General features: G+C 39.8%; 1 protein-coding gene across 10 annotated transcripts in view; it reads left to right on the top strand.

Moving 5' to 3' along the window:
• LOC130437255 (ryanodine receptor 3) overlaps positions 1-17,081 on the top strand; it is a 95,533-nt gene that overhangs the window by 21,486 nt on the left and 56,966 nt on the right. For all 10 annotated transcript variants that reach the window (XM_056768514.1, XM_056768518.1, XM_056768516.1 and 7 more), the window contains 19 exons: positions 732-896; positions 1,099-1,220; positions 2,372-2,552; positions 2,684-2,819; positions 4,607-4,702; positions 4,817-4,935; positions 5,569-5,702; positions 6,135-6,376; positions 6,452-6,644; positions 6,823-7,039; positions 8,223-8,327; positions 11,597-11,700; positions 13,377-13,460; positions 13,799-13,958; positions 14,262-14,409; positions 14,563-14,765; positions 14,865-15,039; positions 15,140-15,348; positions 15,495-15,691. In XM_056768514.1, the coding sequence (XP_056624492.1) occupies positions 732-896; positions 1,099-1,220; positions 2,372-2,552; positions 2,684-2,819; positions 4,607-4,702; positions 4,817-4,935; positions 5,569-5,702; positions 6,135-6,376; positions 6,452-6,644; positions 6,823-7,039; positions 8,223-8,327; positions 11,597-11,700; positions 13,377-13,460; positions 13,799-13,958; positions 14,262-14,409; positions 14,563-14,765; positions 14,865-15,039; positions 15,140-15,348; positions 15,495-15,691 (2,990 nt within the window). The remainder of the gene's footprint in view (positions 1-731; positions 897-1,098; positions 1,221-2,371; positions 2,553-2,683; positions 2,820-4,606; positions 4,703-4,816; positions 4,936-5,568; positions 5,703-6,134; positions 6,377-6,451; positions 6,645-6,822; positions 7,040-8,222; positions 8,328-11,596; positions 11,701-13,376; positions 13,461-13,798; positions 13,959-14,261; positions 14,410-14,562; positions 14,766-14,864; positions 15,040-15,139; positions 15,349-15,494; positions 15,692-17,081) is intronic.

A 17,081-nucleotide genomic window follows, 5' to 3' on the forward strand; every position in this document is an offset into this window, starting at 1 on the left:
TATTATTATATTACTTTATATATTGTCACATTATATATTTCATATACTATGTTATTAGGGCTTGCTGATGGAAAAAATTATCATTTGTTAAAAAGTGCGAGATAATGATAACAATTTGAAAAATCAAGTTAAAATATATAAATATTCTGTCTTCTCAAAAAATAAAACCATACAATGTATAAAAATGATGAATGAAATGATTTTTCATAATTATTATATATATATAAATATTACGTGAATAAATGTTCCCTGTAAAATTATAGGATATAAGGATAAATAATAATCCTAAAACATGTTAAAAAGACTGAAATTTTCTGGCAACTGGGGCGCAAGAAATATACTGTAAAATTACATGTTTCCCCCATTTTTATTGTATATTTGCGATCTTTTATGCAATTATACGATATTTCAAAAACACATAAAAATATATATCTGTAAGAAACAATATATATTCAGTTTTTTGACAATATACATTGAAATTCTGTTAAAGAAAATAACGTAAAAATGACATATATTTGACAGTTTATGGAGGAACATTAAACTATATAACTAGTATTAAAATGCTTCCATTAGTGCACTTTAATGCTCTTGTGAGATGCACTTTTGTGAAAGTTCGATCATTTGTATTATTTTGCAACCCTGTTTGTCATCTTGTTTTTGAATCAAATTTTCATCTTTATTTTAATGTTGAAGTTGACGGACACGTGTGTTTCTGTGGCGTGTTTGTTCAGGAGAAGCTGGACTGCAGCGTGAAGCGTGATGTTGAGGGGATGGGCGTGGCAGAGATCAAATACGGAGATTCTCTGTGTTTTGTGATGCACGCGGCGACGGGCCTGTGGCTGTCCTATCAGGCGCCTGATGTCAAATCAACACGTCTGGGTCCTCTGAAACGACGCGTGAGTCACAGAAGAACAAACATCCTCACCATAAACCTGCTGCTGTTGACAAACATGTTGATATTCATCATTTGATTCGTTGTTTTGTTTTTGGAGCGTGAAATCTCAGTCGAGAAGTGTGATGTGCATGTAATACTACATTAAAGAAATTAGATTAGTCTGTTTAATGTGTAATTGAAATGTGTGTGTCTGTGGTGTGAAGGTGTGTCTTCACTCAGAGGGACATATGGATGATGGTCTGACTTTACAGCGATGTCAACATGAGGAATCCAGAGCCGCGCGAATCATCCGCAACACAACACGACTCTTCAGTACCTTCATCAGGTAACACAACACACACACACACATACTGTAGTGTACAGTACACACGCAGGCACATATGTGAACACACATATATGTACACACACACATGCAAACTTGCATGTATACACATACAACTTAAAAGCCATCTTCTTTCCAGATGGTGCAGTACACACATACGACACTAAACACTCATGTATGTATGCACCTACATACCTACATACACACACACACACACACACACGCATGTACACACATAAAGTATGCACAAACATTTACACACGTGCACACACAGACACGCAACTAAACACACATGTACGTATGCACCTACACACACACACACACACATCCGCACACACATCCGCAACTAAACACACATATACGTATGCACCTACATACACACATGTAGACACACATACAGTATAGACACGCATTTACACACACACATACACACACACACACAATCATAACCACATGTCTATGGAAATGATTAATTTGATATAATTATACTGTTTAAGCCATTTTCTTTCCAGATGGAAAATACACACACAGACACACACAGAGTTTTCAGGATATTTTTAGATCTCACATGTATCATGAGTGTTCTGCATGAGTTGAGTTGTGTTCCTCAGGGCATCATGTTCAGCTCTCTATTTTCTGCCACTGTTTTTTATCACATATGTTTTATAATGTTACATAAGTGATGTCATTGCGTCTGGAATCAGCAGGGAACTTTTTCTTATTCAGGTAATGTCTCATTACTGTCACACACTTTGTATTCATGAGATATTTCTGTCTGTTAGTTTGAGTTCACACACACCTCCGGGTTCTATTCTTGACATCCGCTCTGAATGAGACGACGCTAATATCAAATGATGATTCAGACAGCGCTGAAGTGTGTCCATTAATCAAAATATTTCTCACATGAAGAAATTAAGATGTCTTTTTTTGAATAAAACATTTCAACTTCACATTTCACATCCAGTTTTTTTCTCATGTGGCAAGTACCCGTGTATTAAACAGTATAATGTACCTTCAGTCACACTGTCGGGGGTTATTTCTGCGGCTGCCTGTACATTATCCCTCTCATAACGTAATACTGTGAAATCATTGTCTAGTTTAAAGCGGTTAAAGCTGATTTCTGAGAGTGGACTTCTGTGATCTTGTTTTGGCAGAGAGCTGGAGAGTTTGAGCAGTAAGAACCATGTGTTTGTGGTTCTGCCCATTGAAGAAGTTCTTCAGACGCTCAATGATCTGATCGCGTACTTCAGACTGCCCGATGCTGAACTGGAACATGAGAAAAAACAGATTCAACTGCGTTCCCTGAAGAACCGACAGAACCTCTTCAAACAGGAGGTGAGCTGTGGACTTTCATTCACTGTGTCACAGTTTGATGTTCTTGGTTTTAAGGCAGTGTTTTGAATAAGCATGTGTGTACGTGTGTGATGATAATATCATATGAATGGTTGTGTGTGTATGTGTTTCAGGGAATGCTGTCTCTGGTGTCTAACTGCATCGATCGCTTAAGTGTTTATAACAGCGCCGCTCATTTTGGTGAACACGCTGGTGAAGATGCAGCTGCAGCGTGGAAAGACATTCTCAACCTGCTCTATGAGCTGCTGGGTGAGAAATACAAGAACATGAAGGTTATCATAGGATAACAATAGCACAACACCAAACATTAACGTTAGCACAACACCGAACGTGAACATTAGCATAACAACAAACATGAACAAGCAGACAATACTGAATTTGAACATTGGTATAACATCGAACGTTACGTAAGCACAAAACCGAAGGTGAACATTGGCGTAACACCGAACGTTACATTAGCACAACAGGGAAAGTACCAGTAGAGCCCCACACCGAACTTGAACGTTAGCGCAACATCCAACTTGACTTTGGCACAATACTGAATTTGAACATTAGCACTACACCGAACATGTAGGTACGAACAACACTGAACATTTACATTTCCACAACACAGAGCGTGCGCGGGAATCTGTATAACGTTTGCGCAATAGTGAACATGAATGTTTGCACAATTACAAGTGTGAAAGTTGGCACAACATCGAATGTGAACATTAGAACAACAATAGGCATGAACGTTGCCGCAATACCAAGGGTGAATGTTGGCACAACACCAAACACGTTACAGTTACACAACACAAAGCCCTTAACATCAAACCTGAAAGTTAGCACAGAACCGTAGCATCAGCACAGAAAGAAAAAGTCATGACTTATTTTAATATCTGGTGTATTAAACAGGCAAAAATTAATGTGTGGGAACAAAATATGAATTCTATGTAAAAGCGAATGCTCACTCAGACCTGCCTGAAACACCTCGTGTAACCACACCTCCACAAATCTACATCAATTCATGCTGTGATGTGACTAAGACCGCCCAAATGTATACGCAAGTAAAGTGGTGTACCTGTCAGTACAATTGAAGAGGAACCTGATGTTCCAAATATGGTTACATTTCCCTCACACGCTTGCAGTATTCCACCAATCACTACACACTGGTGAACTGGACAGCACACCTCACTTTTCAGAGCCATGAGCTTTGTTAAAAATCTGCGTGTTTCAGAGAGGCGGAGCAAAGAGGAGATACAAACAGCTTTCCTGTAGCTCAGTGGTAAGAGCATTGCGTTAACGACGCAAGGTTGTGGGTTCGATCCCAGGGGATTGCAAATACCTATGTATAAATGTATAGGATAAAGCAATGTAAGTCGCTTTGGATAAAAGCATCTGCCAATTGCCTAAATGTAAGTGTAAACATGCACGGTGTGTTGAAAATACAGCGTTATTGGACCTTAAATCGTGTTTACACATTACATTACATCTAAAAAAAACATAATATTAGTTTTAGCTATGTCATGTGAATCCAATTAAGATATTTTTGACTTCCACGGAGACAAAAATGAGAATAAAACGCAAGATTTGTTCATAAGTACATGTACAGATTTGTGCGGTCTAAACTTTCCTCACAGTCCAGAGTCTCGCGCAGATGGTCCCGCTGTGTCCCGACCCACGTCTCATCTCTGTCTGTCTTCAGATGAAAGATTCTCTCTCGTCCTTCATGAAGAGTGATCACAGCTCTCAGAGGAATCATTACTGTGATAATCACGTCTCCAGCAAATACACAAACACACACATCCTCTCAACTGAATTTACACTGCGACTCGTGTCCAGGTTTTCCCATCTGTGAGGTGACCCGATCCGTCGGACGTCCTTGTGTTCGGACCTCATTGAGAAGATGCGGTCATCAATATGCATGAAAGCATCTCCTCAAGGAACTGATGCTCTGTCCTTGGATGACTTTTACTAAGACGTGAAGTTTTCTAGCGCAGTTTTGAGCTGTGATTATTTCCAACGCATAATTGAAACGGACCTGTGATCTCTCGCAGCTTCTCTCATCCGGGGAAACAGAAATAACTGCACGCAGTTTTCACAGAATCTGGACTGGTTGGTCAGTAAACTGGAGAGGTTAGAATCATCTTCAGGTGGGCAGTTTGCTTAAACTCTTTTTAAAATATACTCGATTAGTTGTTTATTGATTTAAGAGTAAATGACAGCCTGCTCTGAGTTGATGATAAACGGTGGGTTTTGTTTGTCAGGGATCTTGGAGGTTCTTCACTGTATTCTGATCGAGAGTCCTGAAGCTCTGAACATCATCCAGAGAGGACACATCAAGACCATCATCTCTCTTCTCTACAAACACGGACGAAACCACAAGGTCTGTCCATCATTAATGCTATTTATACAGATGGGACTGACTCATACTTGGTGTTTTATATGAAATAGTGACAGAAAACTGAGATAAAACTGAAAGCAACAGTTCTGTCAGATACGGTGAATTATGTCCATTCATGTTTTATCTTAACTTGTGAATCAGTTTATAATTTTGTGCCAGATAACCGATATGCAGAGCCGATATTTATTTACTGTTAAACTGCTTTAGTTTATAAAGCAGCACCAACGCTTATATTAACAATATAGGAAAAATAAATGTAAAAAGTCTGATGAACGTAAACGGCAGGGAAGGTAAGAACGGCAAAATTTGCAAATATTGTATAATTTATTTTACAAATATTACAAAAGAAGATATTTTTAAGAATGTTGTTAACATCCCCATGTTCACTTGCATTGGTTACATTAGAAGTGAATGGGGGGGGCGTGCTGTTCTGTTACCAACATTTTTCAAAATATCTTCTTTGGTATTCTGCGGAAGAAACAAAGTCACACAGGTTTGATATGAAAAGAGTACATGATGACAGAATTTTCATTTTGAAAGTGAACTACTCCTTTAAATGTATAATCTTATGTTGGGTGATGTGTAGTAATTGAAAGTTTGTTTGTTTGTGCTCAGATTCTGGACGTTCTCTGCTCTCTGTGTGTGTGTAACAGTGTCGCTGTGAGAGCCAATCAGAATCTCATCTGTGATCACCTGCTGTCCAGGCGAGACCTCCTCCTGCAGACACGATTGGTCAACGATGTTCAGAGGTGACGCATGTTCACTTTTCATCTCCATTGAGTAACAAGACTGCCTCATTAAAAAATGTTAATGGTTTAATATTTCAATATAAATAGATTCAAAATAAATAGATATATTGAAAACGTTTTCTTTAATTCGTGAAAAGTTTTTGGCAAATGCTTTTTAAAAGGCAATTTAAAACAATGTTTATTTTTTCATTTACCTACGTTTTAAAACATGAATTAAACAACCAGCTTTAAATATATTTATACATTGTTTTATAGTTTAACTACATTTTAAAACATGAATTAAAGAAATTCAATGAATTGGTCTATTTATAAAGCCATTCATTTATTCATTACATCTTTATGTTTGATTAATTGATTCTTCTTTTTTTATTTGTCTCGTGTGATTCGTCCTAAATGAGCGTCAGTGAGTTTGTTTGTAAACTCTGTTTGCAGTATGCGACCCAACATCTTTGTAGGAGTGAGTGAGGGCTCGGCTCAGTACAGGAGGTGGTATTTCGAGTTGGTGATCGATCACGTGCATCATTTCATGACCGGCGAGCCCTCGCACCTGCGGGTGGGTTGGGCCTCCACGAGAGGTTACGCCCCTTACCCAGGTGGAGGAGAGGGCTGGGGGGGTAACGGAGTCGGAGATGATCTGTACTCCTACGGCTTCGATGGACTGCACCTGTGGTCGGGTAAGTCGTCCGTTTCTCACAATCAGATTTTGCGTGAGGAACCCGTGAAGAAAATGTGCGTTGCTCGTCCTGCAGGGCGGATCTCTCGTACCGTAGCGTCCGTGAAGCAGCACGTGCTGACGTCTGATGATGTGGTGAGCTGCTGTATGGATCTGAACGCTCCCAGCATCTCCTTCAGGATCAACGGCCAGCCGGTTCAGGGCATGTTTGAGACCTTCAACTCCGACGGGCTGTTTTTCCCTGTAGTCAGCTTCTCCGCTGGGGTCAAGTACGCACAACTCATTTCATGTAACGGTGTGCGTGTGTGTGTCTGGGTGTGTTAAGCTCTCAGAGATGAAACTCGCCATCATTACTTACAGCAGAGTAACATTGGATAGAATATTTATTATTGTGTTAAATCAGAATTATTAGTTAACATCTGTTTCTCTGATCTCACCTCTGCTCAGGGTGCGTTTCCTGTTAGGTGGTCGTCATGGTGAATTTAAGTTCCTGCCGCCGGCCGGTTACGCACCGTGTTACGAGGCTCTGCTGCCTAAAGAGAAGATGAGGGTGGAGCCAGTGAAGGAATACAAACGAGATGTGGGCGGAGTCAGAGATTTACTGGGAAACACCCATTTCACATCACAGGCCTCGTTTATACCTAAACCTGTGGACACGTCTCAGGTACAGACACACACAGACACGCACACACACAAACTCTCTTTCAAACTCTCTCTCTCTCACACACACACACACACACATACACACAGACACGCACACACACTCTCTTTCAAACTCTCTCTCTCACACACACACACACACACACACACACTCTTTCAAACTCTCTCTCTCTCACACACACACACACACACACATACACACAGACACGCACACACACTCTCTTTCAAACTCTCTCTCTCACACACACACACACACACACTCTTTCAAACTCTCTCTCTCACACACACACACACACTCTTTCAAACTCTCTCTCTCACACACACAAACACACACACACACACATTCTTTCAAACTCTCTCTCTCTCTCACACACACACACACACACACACACAAACACTCTTTCAAACTCTCTGTCTCACACACACACACAGACACGCACACACACAAACGCTCTTTCAAACTCTCTCTCTCACACACACACACACACACACTCTTTCAAACTCTCTCTCTCACACACAGAAACACACACACACACACACATTCTTTCAAACTCTCTCTCTCTCTCACACACACACACACACACACACACAAACACTCTTTCAAACTCTCTGTCTCACACACACACACAGACACGCACACACACAAATGCTCTTTCAAACTCTCTCTCTCACACACTCTTTCAAACTCTCTCTCTCTCACACACACACAGACACGCACACACACACACACACACACATTCTTTCAAACTCTCTCTCTCTCTCACACACACACACACACACACACACACAAACACTCTTTCAAACTCTCTGTCTCACACACACACACACACACAGACACGCACACACACAAACGCTCTTTCAAACTCTCTCTCTCACACACTCTTTCAAACTCTCTCTCTCTCACACACACACAGACACGCACACACACAAACGCTCTTTCAAACTCTCTCTCTCACACTCTTTCAAACTCTCTCTCTCTCACACACACACAGACACGCACACACACACACACACACACACTCTTTCAAACTCTCTCTCTTTCTCTCTCTCTCTTGCTCTCTCTCTCACACAGACACACAAGCACAAATACACACAGGATTAAATTATGGCACACAATGTTAGAAATGATGTGATACAATAATGAGTACAGGATGATTTTAACACAGAAAGTGATGTTTGTGTTTCAGACCGTGATGCCTCCTCACCTGGAGAAGGTCCGAGATCGACTCGCCGAGAACATTCATGAGCTGTGGGGTACGAACAAGATCGAGATGGGCTGGTCATACGGAAAGGTATAACTGTGTGTCTTCCACACGCTCTCGTCATTTCACACGAAACAGAATTACTGAAGAACTTGTGTTTCATGTGACGTGTAGTTTGTTGAGTGCATGTCTGCTTTCTCTTTTATAATTTGCTCTTCAAATAAAACAGCGGGTAAGTGATTCTATCAACATCATCCAGTTTCATTGTGCCGTCCTCATGAGCGTAGAAAGATCAGATCCATTCTATGTCCTATCATTGATGTCATTGATGTTTTTATATCTGATTTACTCCAATAAGGGGCCCAATGACACATTTTTATCTCTTTTTTTCTTATCTTTTATAAAGTCAATAGTTTTTTTTGTATATCAAAGCATTTTGGGCTCTTTAAAGCAACAGAAAATCAAATGTACAGATGAATGTGTTTGTGTTATTTTATTGATCAAGGCTGCGTTTCCTGAAACCTTAACGCTACGTTGTTCTTAAGTTATACCTTAAGCTGTACCTTAATATGTGTTTCCCTTAACTTTCTTAGTTAAGAACATCTTCTGTAAGTCATACCTTCATACCATATCTCGGCAGCAGATACAGCAGATATAGATCTTGTTGGTCCGACTTTGTTGAGAAGACCTAAAATCCAGCTGGTGGCTCCTCTCCTCTTCCTGTCTTTTTCTGCTATGGCTGCATTTTTATTGGATCAATGAAGACACCATGGCAACATATATTATGATAATATAAATCAGGGGTTCTCAAACTTTTTCAATGGGACCCACATAGACCCATCTACTTTATTAAATAGAAATATAAGTAAAAACCAGTGTTATCTAAGTTACTCAGAAAAAATTATGTGTTACTAGTTACATGTTACATATTCAATAGAGAAATTAGATTACAGTACATATTAGTCTCTCCAAAAAGAATTAAATTACTTATTACTAATTCATTCCTATAGCCTACATCAACCTTGAGAAGTTAAGTGATTCAAGGATAGACATGACACGGCTCTTTTAATTCATTCAAATAAATAATAAATAACAACATAAATTATTCTTGTTAAGTGAACAAAGTATAAAGATCTGAGAGTGACAAATTAAAGCATACATTTTATATAATTTATATACATTTATTATTTTGATGTCATTTCCAGTATTGTATACATTACACAGTATTTAATTTATTTACATCAGAAGTGACTGTATTAAATTACAGAAAAAATAAGAGTAATCCCTTACTTTACTTTTTCAAGGGAAAAGTAATAAAATTACAGTTACTAATAACTTAGTATCTAGTTACACCAACACTGTAGGCTACATTTGGGTTGCGGGTTAGCATTTCAAAACGAAATAAACGATCAAAGGTTGGATTTAATTTGCAATTAGGGTTATTTTAATGATTTAATGATTTTATCTATTTCTGAAGTGCGTCTTTTATTAATGAAAACCGCTATCTTACATGATGCAGTGAACGATATCCATTAATTCAGCACCACCGCTATTAGCAGCACCTGTTAATGTGGCACGTAGGAAAGTTACCCCCTAAGGGGGATTCACATTTTGCATCTAAAACCGTGCAGAAAACGCCGGGCGCAATGCTTTCTGTAGTCAAAAACGCTGTGATGCGTTTGCGGCACTCTGTTAAGTTGAACTATTTCCATCTCGATGCGCCACCTGTTACTGCATTCTAAGTCTGTTTGTTTGTGGGAGGAGTTGGTGAGTGTCTCTGTCCAGGAAGAAACCTGATTGGCTCCTGCAGACTGATCGTTGGTCAAAGATGACACCTGCAGCCTATAAAGAGCCGGTTTTTACCTCTTTCAGGAACTATTGTGCTCACTTGATGTGTTTTATACTGGGTGTTGTTTAATTTGTGACATTTGAGAATTAAGAGCTTGTTTGAAAATTGAACTGTGATATTAGACATTGAGTTTGCCTTCTGTCCTGATCTGTACATTTTTTCTTCTAAATTCTTCAAAAAATGTGTAAATACTGTTAATCTTGTGAAAGTAGGGAGTCTGACCCTAGACGTGACTGCGTCGCTCCCTATTTACGCTCGCCTACCACATGTCTACATTTAAAATACCTCACTTGTGCGTGCAAAAGACGCTAAATGTGAGTCGCCCTAAGGTGCGGTTCGGGGAAACACGGCTAGAAAATCTGAAGATAAGGTGTACCTTTTGAGTCTTCGTAGCACGCTAAGACAAAACGTTATCTGGAAACGCAGCCCAGTCATCGATCTGTCTTTATCTGATATTTGATGTTCAGTGTCTGTCAGATAAGATGGGTTTGGCATGAGCTCAGCTGCTTTGTGTTTAAAATTAGAGCGTGTTAGGTGATTCAGAGTAACAGGGACCAATAAATTCAGTTTACACGCTAATGCCAAGAGTGACTGTTTCCATTGATCCGTCTTCATCTGTCCTTCCACCAGCACTAATGTTATAGTAGATTATAGATTTGATCTGAATATCTCAAAGGTTTTTATAATGTTGCATCTACGGTCTTATTTCATTAAGAAGAGTTGAAATTATTGTTCGATTGATTTTATTACAATATTTATACATCTTCAGTTTATGAGCAGCTACTGTAAACTTCACATTACGATTGTCACAGTTTTACAACCAGAGTTCCAACACCGGAGATATTAAAGGACTCCTATCATCATTTTTGTATAATTTTTTTTTTTCACTTTTAATGATCAGTTGAGGGTTTTGCCAACAGTCATATTGTGCCAAAGGTATTCATCTGATTTTGACCTTAGAATTTAATGGGCTGTTTCTCTGCTGCTACACCTTTTACTATGATGGATACTTTATTTCCTAAAAAGATCAAAGAAAATCTGTTTCGTCATATGTTTTTAAACCTGTCAAGTTTCATATAAACTTGCGTTTGTTTGTTCAAACGCTGTGTTTCAGAAAGCTTCGCTTTACTATGGTATAACTGTAGTAAACATAGATATTTGGTTAATGTGTAATGCGAAATTTGTTAACCATGATTCGTATAGTAAAACTATGGTAACGCATCAGAATCATGTTAGTTACTACACTTTTGCTATTATAAAACCATGGGTAATTTGCTAAAAAACACTGGTGTAAATGTCGATCATGTTCTCTTGGGTTTTGAGCGGACGTTCATGGGTCTTTACAGCATGTTTATAGAGTTTTACTGTGTTCTTAAAACTCTTCAGCCCAAATCTCCCAAGAAACATGTGACGTTCATGTGTTCTGCTGCAGGGCTCCACAGATTGTTTTTGTTCTCGTGTGTTTTGTTCTGTCCGGTGTGCTGCTGATAAATGTTTGTTCATTCCTCAGATCCGAGAGGATAATAAACGTCAGCATCCATGTCTGGTGGATTTTTCCAAACTGCCAGAGACAGAGAGGAGCTACAACATACAGATGTCAACAGAAACGCTGAAGTAAGATCAAGGCTGAAGAGATAGTCAGTTGTTTGAAATCATGTGTATTTTGAGTTCAGGTTCATTAAGCTCATTATGACTTCATTTTTCCCCCCCTCTTGTTTTATGTGCAGCAGTTTCTTACATCACAAGAGGACATATACCCTGTTATTAAATGTTTCTTTAGAGTCAGTGATCTAAATCCTTACATTATGGCACAAAATGACATTTAGCATTTTTGTCTTTTTTTATAGCATCTAAATCATTTTAAATCAGTTGACATTTCATTGACAAGAAAATTCACCTATAATATTTAGTGTTGTTTTATGAAAAAATATAAGAATTAGGGTAATTTTTGTTTAAAATAAGCAAAAATCTGAGAAAAGAATTAGGTACATAAGAAAAAAGTTAAACTATTGTTCTCGCCCTATTGGCAGATTTAAAAATAATATATCTTTAGAATTTTTTAAGAAGTTTAAGATATTTTTGCTAGAAAACAAGACCAAAATGCTAAAGAAATATAGTTTTTCATACTATATTTTCATGACTTTTTCATTATCTGTCATCGTCTATGATTTTGACATACATGATCGTATAAGTTAAACGTATGAGTTAAACATAAGTTATTAATTCAATGTTTTCTAATAATGTTACTAAGGGGGGGGCATGATATATGGCATGATATATGGCAAGGGCCCTAATACCGATCCTTGGGGTAATCTATAGTTAACCGGAGTTTGATTTGACGATTCTCCATTTAAATGACCAAACTGACATCAGTCAGATAAACCATTTTTGAAACATTGCCAGGCTTGGCCCTGAATACCGATGTAATTCTGTATCTGTATTGACTAAGGTCAATCAAAACTAGGAGAGAAATGCAGCCTTGGTCTGATGCTTTAAATGATATTTGTTATTATAACATGTGCGGTTTCCATGCTATTATGTGGCCTAAAGCCCAACTGAAATATTTCGAATAGGTCATTTTTTGTAAGAAAGAGCACATTTGACCCGATGCTACTTTTTCCATTTTTTTTAACTGATATTGAAGATTTGATCTATAGTTTCCTAGTTCATTAGGGTCCTAGTGCGGCTTCGTAATAAGAGGCTTAAAACAGCTAGCTTAAAGGGTTTTGGAACATGACCTAGGGTGAGTGAGGAGTTTATGATGTTAAGAATGGGCTCTACTCAACCGGTAATAACTCTTATTATAGTCTAGTGGGTATGGGGTCTAATTAACATGCTGTCGGTATAGATCCTGTTATAATTTTGCTTATCTCTTCCTAGAATATGGGTAAGAAACATAGCAGCCATTCTAGAGGGGTGATAGTTGAGGTTGATTCATAGACAGATTTAAAGGATTAGCATTAACTATATTTTCATATATATATATATTTTTTTTTTCAAATTTCTCATTTATTGTAAGACGAGCTGGAATATTCTGATCAGATGTCTGGTTATTTGTCAGTGGCTACCGCTCTATATAAACACCTTGGATTGTTTTGGTTGGTGTCTATGAGGTTCCGTAGGTGCTCAGCCGATATTAGTTTGTTATAGAATGTCCTGTTCGGAAAACACACTAAGTTTTCACCTTTCATTTTACTTTTCATGTTTAAACAATAAGACATTAGATAGCTTTTGTTTTTGTTCATCTTTTCATATTCACTGTTCTAGAGTTTATGTTGTGTGTGTTTCAGGACTCTTCTGGCTTTGGGTTGTCATGTAGTTCAGGTGAGGGTCAATGCCGAAGAAGACCTGAAGAAACTCAAACTCCCTAAGAAGTGAGTGTCTCAAACCTGCTATGAGTGAGTAACTGGACCACAGGTGTCACCAGATGGATATTTAAAATCATGAGGGTCATTTGCAGGTTCAAGCTCCTGTGACCGTGTTCTGACTAAATGAATATCAAATTATATTGAGTCATTTATAGAACGCTCTATCGGACAGACGTGCCTGGCCCAAAGTTAACCTCCGGTCTGTGTTTGGTTAAAATATAACCATTTGTTTAATTTACATTTTTTAAAAGATATTAGTATTTGATTGTAGATATTAATATTATTGTCTGGTTTCACTAGCTCGTGTCGTGTCCCGTCTAGCGCTTTGTGTGGTTTGTCTGCAGCTACATGATGTCTAACGGTTATAAACCAGCGCCGCTGGACCTGTCTGATGTCAAACTGACCCCAGGTCAGGAGCTGCTGGTGGATAAACTGACAGAAAATGCCCACAACGTCTGGGCCAAAGATCGCGTCAAACAGGGCTGGACCTACGGCATACAGCAGGTACCAAGCCCACAGGATTCTGGGACATTAGTTATCCATTTTTATTGACTTTCTAAATAAATTGCATCATTTACTCATAAGCGAGAGTTGATTCTTGGACTAACCTCCCTTCAGCAGAATAATAGACACGTGATGCTGGATGTGTAATTGTGTTTGGTTTGCCTGCAGGACAGTCCAACAGTTCAGCACATTTAAGTTTGATCAATAGCGTGATAATGAAGAGAAATGAATTCCTCATTTAGTCCAGATCGCCCCGGAGCGTTCAATCAGAGTCAATGACAGCATGTCTTTCCGTCTCCATAGGATGTGAAGAGTAAGCGAAACCCTCGCCTTCTGCCATACGCTTTACTCGACGAGCGAACCAAGAAGTCAAACCGCGACAGCCTCCGTGAAGCCATCCGCACTCTGATTGGATACGGCTACAGTGTTGAGCCGCCCGACCAAGACGCTGGTGAGCTTGTGTGGTTTCATTAAGGCGGAATAAAAACTCCCTTTACTCACAACTCTTTCCTTGTTGTTATGTTGAATCTCATCAAGTCTCGAGATGGGATTTATGTTATCGATGTGCCGTTTGAATGGACTCCCTTTGTTTTTGTCTCGTCAGGTCACGTGGTGGAGCGGTTGAGCATCGATAAGATCCGTTTCTTCCGCGTTGAGCGGACCTATGCGGTGAAGACGGGGAAGTGGTATTTCGAGTTTGAGGTGGTGACGGGTGGAGACGTGCGGGTGGGCTGGGCTCGGCCCGGCTGTAAGCCCGACGTGGAGCTCGGAACAGATGATCAAGCGTACGTCTTTGACGGACACCGGGTGAGTTGTAAACGTTGTCACTCAAAATGTGAATCGTGAAAGGTTTGTTTATTCATATCCCATGTGCATGCAAAACTTATGTTAATTGTATGCTAACAGGGTCATCGACTCCACATGGGCGGTCGGCTCTTCGGTCGCTGCTGGCACGCGGGTGATGTTGTGGGTTGTATGATCAACATGGAGGACAAATCCATGATCTTCACCCTCAACGGAGAAATCCTGATCACTAACAAGGGCTCAGAACTCTGTTTTGCTGACTTTGACCTCGATGACGGTTAGAAGGCATATTTTAGTACACTTCACTTTTATTACGCTGACTTTTATCATGCGTTTGCTAAGCATTCAGAAATGAAGTTCGTGAAATCTGCCTGCAGGTTTCATTCCGGTCTGCAGTTTAGGACTATCTCAGGTGGGCCGTATGAATCTGGGGAAAGACGCCAGCACGTTTAAATACTACACAATGTGTGGACTGCAGGAGGGCTTTAGACCTTTCGCCGTCAACATGAATCGTGAGGTGACCATGTGGTTCAGTAAACGTCTGCCAACCTTCTTCAATGTGCCCAGAGACCACAGCGACATCACGGTGAGGAAAGACTTCAACCTAAAACCAATAATCCTCATATCAGTTATTCATACTCGTGTGTTTGTTAACCTCTCTCTTCCATGCAAAAGAAGATATTTTGAGAAATGTGTGTTTTGTCAATGGGGTTTAATGTTGTTTGTGTGCAGGTCACCAGGATTGACGGTACTGTCGACAGTCCGCCCTGTCTGAAGGTCACTCATAAGACGTTCGGGACTCAGAACAGTAACTCAGACATGGTGTTCTTCAGACTGAGCATGCCCGTAGACTTTCAGTCCACCTTCAGAAGCTCCACCAGCCACATGAACGGAGTCTATGAGGAGGAACCGCTGAAACTCAGACACAGGTGAGCGCTTTAGGAGAATTAGGAGAACATGTTAACCTCCTGATTATGACAGCGTTTTATTTTTGCGTCTGTTTTTTTTACACGTATTAACTCTTTCACCGCAATTGACGAGTTATCTTGTAATTTAAAAAAAACGGTACCCCGCCAAAGACGAGTTATTACGGCAATTAGTGTTAGTACTGTTGTACAGCAGGTTGCGCTATTACACACCTTTGGGAAAAAGTACAGACTCCCAGAACCTGGAACGTACAGTTCTGTTCAAAATTATTCAACCCCCAATGCTGTAAATGGTTTTAGGGAATTTAGTGTACATTTGTAATTGTAATCAGAATGAAATCCTACAAGGACTTCTTAAAGAACCATATGCAACTAAAATGACATCAATTAGTTTTGTAATACAGTAGTAAATGTTTCTTTTGTGAATTCTTCATTGACATAATTATTCAACCCCTTAAAGACTACCACTCTGAAGAACAGAGGTTCAATGAAGTGTTTTCAATCAGGTATTGAAAACACCTGTGGATATCAGGGAGCAGCAATAAAGCCTAATAAGCACCAATTAGGCAGCTTTAAAATGACTGTGATCCTCAGCTCCTTCTAGACATTTACTGGTGTGGTTACAAACATGGTGAGGTCAAGAGAATGGTCCAGGAAGACAAGAGAACAGGTGATTACTCTTCACAGGAAGGGCAATGGCTATAAGAAGATTGCAAAGATGTTAAACATACCAAGAGACACCATAGGAAGCATCATTCGCAAATTCAAGGCAAAGGGCACTGTTGAAACGCTACCTGGTCGTGGCAGAAAGAAGCTGCTGACTTCGACTGCTGTGCGCTACCTGAAGCGTAGAGTGGAGAAAAGTCCCCGTGTGACTGCTGAGGAACTGAGAAAAGATTTGTCAGATGTGGGTACTGAAGTTTCTGCTCAGACAATACGGCGCACCCTGGGTAATGAAGGCCCCCATGCCAGAACTCCCAGGCGCACCCCCTTGCTGTCCCCAAAGAATAAGAAGAGTCGACTGCAGTATGCCAAAAGTCATGTGGACAAACCACAGAAGTTTTGGGATAGTGTTCTGTGGACTGATGAAACAAAATTAGAACTGTTTGGGCCCATGGATCAACGCTATGTTTGGAGGAGGAAGAACAAGGCCTATGAAGAAAAGAACACCTTGCCTACTGTGAAGCATGGCGGGGGGTCAATCATGCTTTGGGGCTGTTTTGCTTCTGCAGGTACTGGGAAGCTTCCGCGTGTGCAAGGTACCATGAATTCTCTTCAGTACCAGGAGATATTGGATGCCAATGTGATGCAGTCCGTCACAAACCTGAGGCTTGGAAGACGTTGGACCTTTCAACAGGACAATGATCCCAAGCATACCTCCAAGTCCACTAGA

The sequence above is a fragment of the Triplophysa dalaica genome, chromosome 15 (assembly GCF_015846415.1).
Source record: "Triplophysa dalaica isolate WHDGS20190420 chromosome 15, ASM1584641v1, whole genome shotgun sequence".
Lineage (NCBI taxonomy): Eukaryota > Metazoa > Chordata > Actinopteri > Cypriniformes > Nemacheilidae > Triplophysa > Triplophysa dalaica.